General features: G+C 49.6%; 1 protein-coding gene across 1 annotated transcript; it reads right to left on the minus strand.

Moving 5' to 3' along the window:
* Positions 1 to 149: 149 nt before the first annotated feature.
* LOC144477952 (uncharacterized) lies at positions 150 to 1097 on the minus strand. The gene has a single exon (XM_078195680.1). The coding sequence runs from the start codon at positions 1095 to 1097 to the stop codon at positions 150 to 152; it is 948 nt and encodes a 315-aa protein (XP_078051806.1).
* Between the last annotated feature and the right edge of the window lie 475 nt (positions 1098 to 1572).

Consider the following 1572-nt stretch of genomic DNA (forward strand, 5'->3'; position numbering starts at 1 on the left):
CATGTATCGATTAGTGTTCGGCACGGGATTGGTTGTTGATCGCGATCAAGTACATATATTGTTGCTGTTGTCAAGAGTCCGTTTGTCTGTCCGTCGGAGATTAAAGTTTTGTGTCGTAACGGTCGCGTATCTGTTGTCGGTGGTTTTAGTCATTCTGGCCTGTCGCGATCGGTGTACGTAGATGCTGTGTCGCGGTGTAGTTTGGTGTGATGTCTACCGTTGCAGACGCGGCACCGGCCAGCGTAGCATTGGTCGAGCAAATGACCCGGTCTCAAGCAATTTGTGCACCATTTGAGTTTGTTCGCGACTGACTCTCGTTCGGTCATGGTCATGCTTAGAAATCTTGGACATACGTATGCTGGATGGGTTCCCGAATCGCAAACCTTGCAATTTTCTGTCGCGTTAGTTACAAAAGTCCGCCGTTGAAATAGTCTTGGTGAGGTCGATGGGCTCCGTCGCGTCTTTTTGGTCCAACGACTGGTGTCCGCTTGCACGTTCGTTTGCGTTCTGTTCGGCTTTGAAGTTGTCGCGGTTGATTCGGTCGATTCGCACCGATGCGACACGTTTCGAAGATGTTTGAACACATCTTCGATCTCCGGCATGCGAGTGTCGACGAGTGTGTTTTCCCACGATTTTCGGGTCTCGGGATGCATCTTCGAAATTGCTATGTTTGTTAATAAATCGTTCGCAATGTTCTCCCACGACCGCCCAAGAGCTCGCAATGATCTGATGTGCGATTGCATATGATTTACGAGATCGCGAGTTGAATCGGAGGAATCGTCTGGCATCGCGGGCGTGTCTATTAACAGTGAGGTGTGTCTCAGAACAAGAGCGCGAGTATTATCGTAGTCCTCCAGTAGCTGATTCCACGCGACCTTGTAATTGTCCTCGCTAATGGTCAACGATTCGATCGCGGATGCTGCCTTTCCGGTCAGGGATAATCGTAAATAGGACAACTTCTGGATGTCCGAAAGATTTGGGTGCGCGTGAATAATGTGTTTGAACGCGTCCTTGAAGGTGGTCCACCTTTCAAGCTTGCCATCGAACTTCGGCAAATCTATTCTGGGTAGGTGGACGCCGATTGTTATCCCAGACATGGTTGTGTGGGTAGATAGGTTGATTGATCGTACGCGATGTGAGGCTTACTGTTTTTACTAAGATATATATACAAAATATACAATAGCTCTCCGCTGGCTTACTGACTCGGAGAGTGTGCTTTTGCGACGTTTATCGTAGGACGCGTCGTAACTAAGTGTATTTCATAAAAACTATAACTTCGCGCTTGCCCTGGTAAAATTCCGAAACAACCCTGATTGGCCAACCCGCGCGCTGGGTATTTTCCAATCAGTGCTGTTCGTTTTTCCGTATCACCGCCTACTCCTTACGCCCGTGGCGTGCTTGTTTTCGGAACAGCGAGGTGACCGGAGGGGATGCGTTTTACCGTGCGAACGTGGGACTTTTCTTCAGGCCACCCGTGCCGGGCCCACGTGCACGAAAGTCGATGCGCGTCCGGCCTAAGTGCCCTTCAGATAATCCCCTAATTTACGACGGTCTCTGTTTGCTATTGAGGAC

This window comes from Augochlora pura, unplaced genomic scaffold, assembly GCF_028453695.1.
Source record: "Augochlora pura isolate Apur16 unplaced genomic scaffold, APUR_v2.2.1 APUR_unplaced_5517, whole genome shotgun sequence".
Taxonomy (NCBI): Eukaryota; Metazoa; Arthropoda; class Insecta; order Hymenoptera; family Halictidae; genus Augochlora; species Augochlora pura.

Bases quoted from the DNA above. Each gene is read 5' to 3' on its own strand.
- LOC144477952 (XM_078195680.1), bottom strand. From the start codon at position 1,097: ATGTCTGGGATAACAATCGGCGTCCACCTACCCAGAATAGATTTGCCG.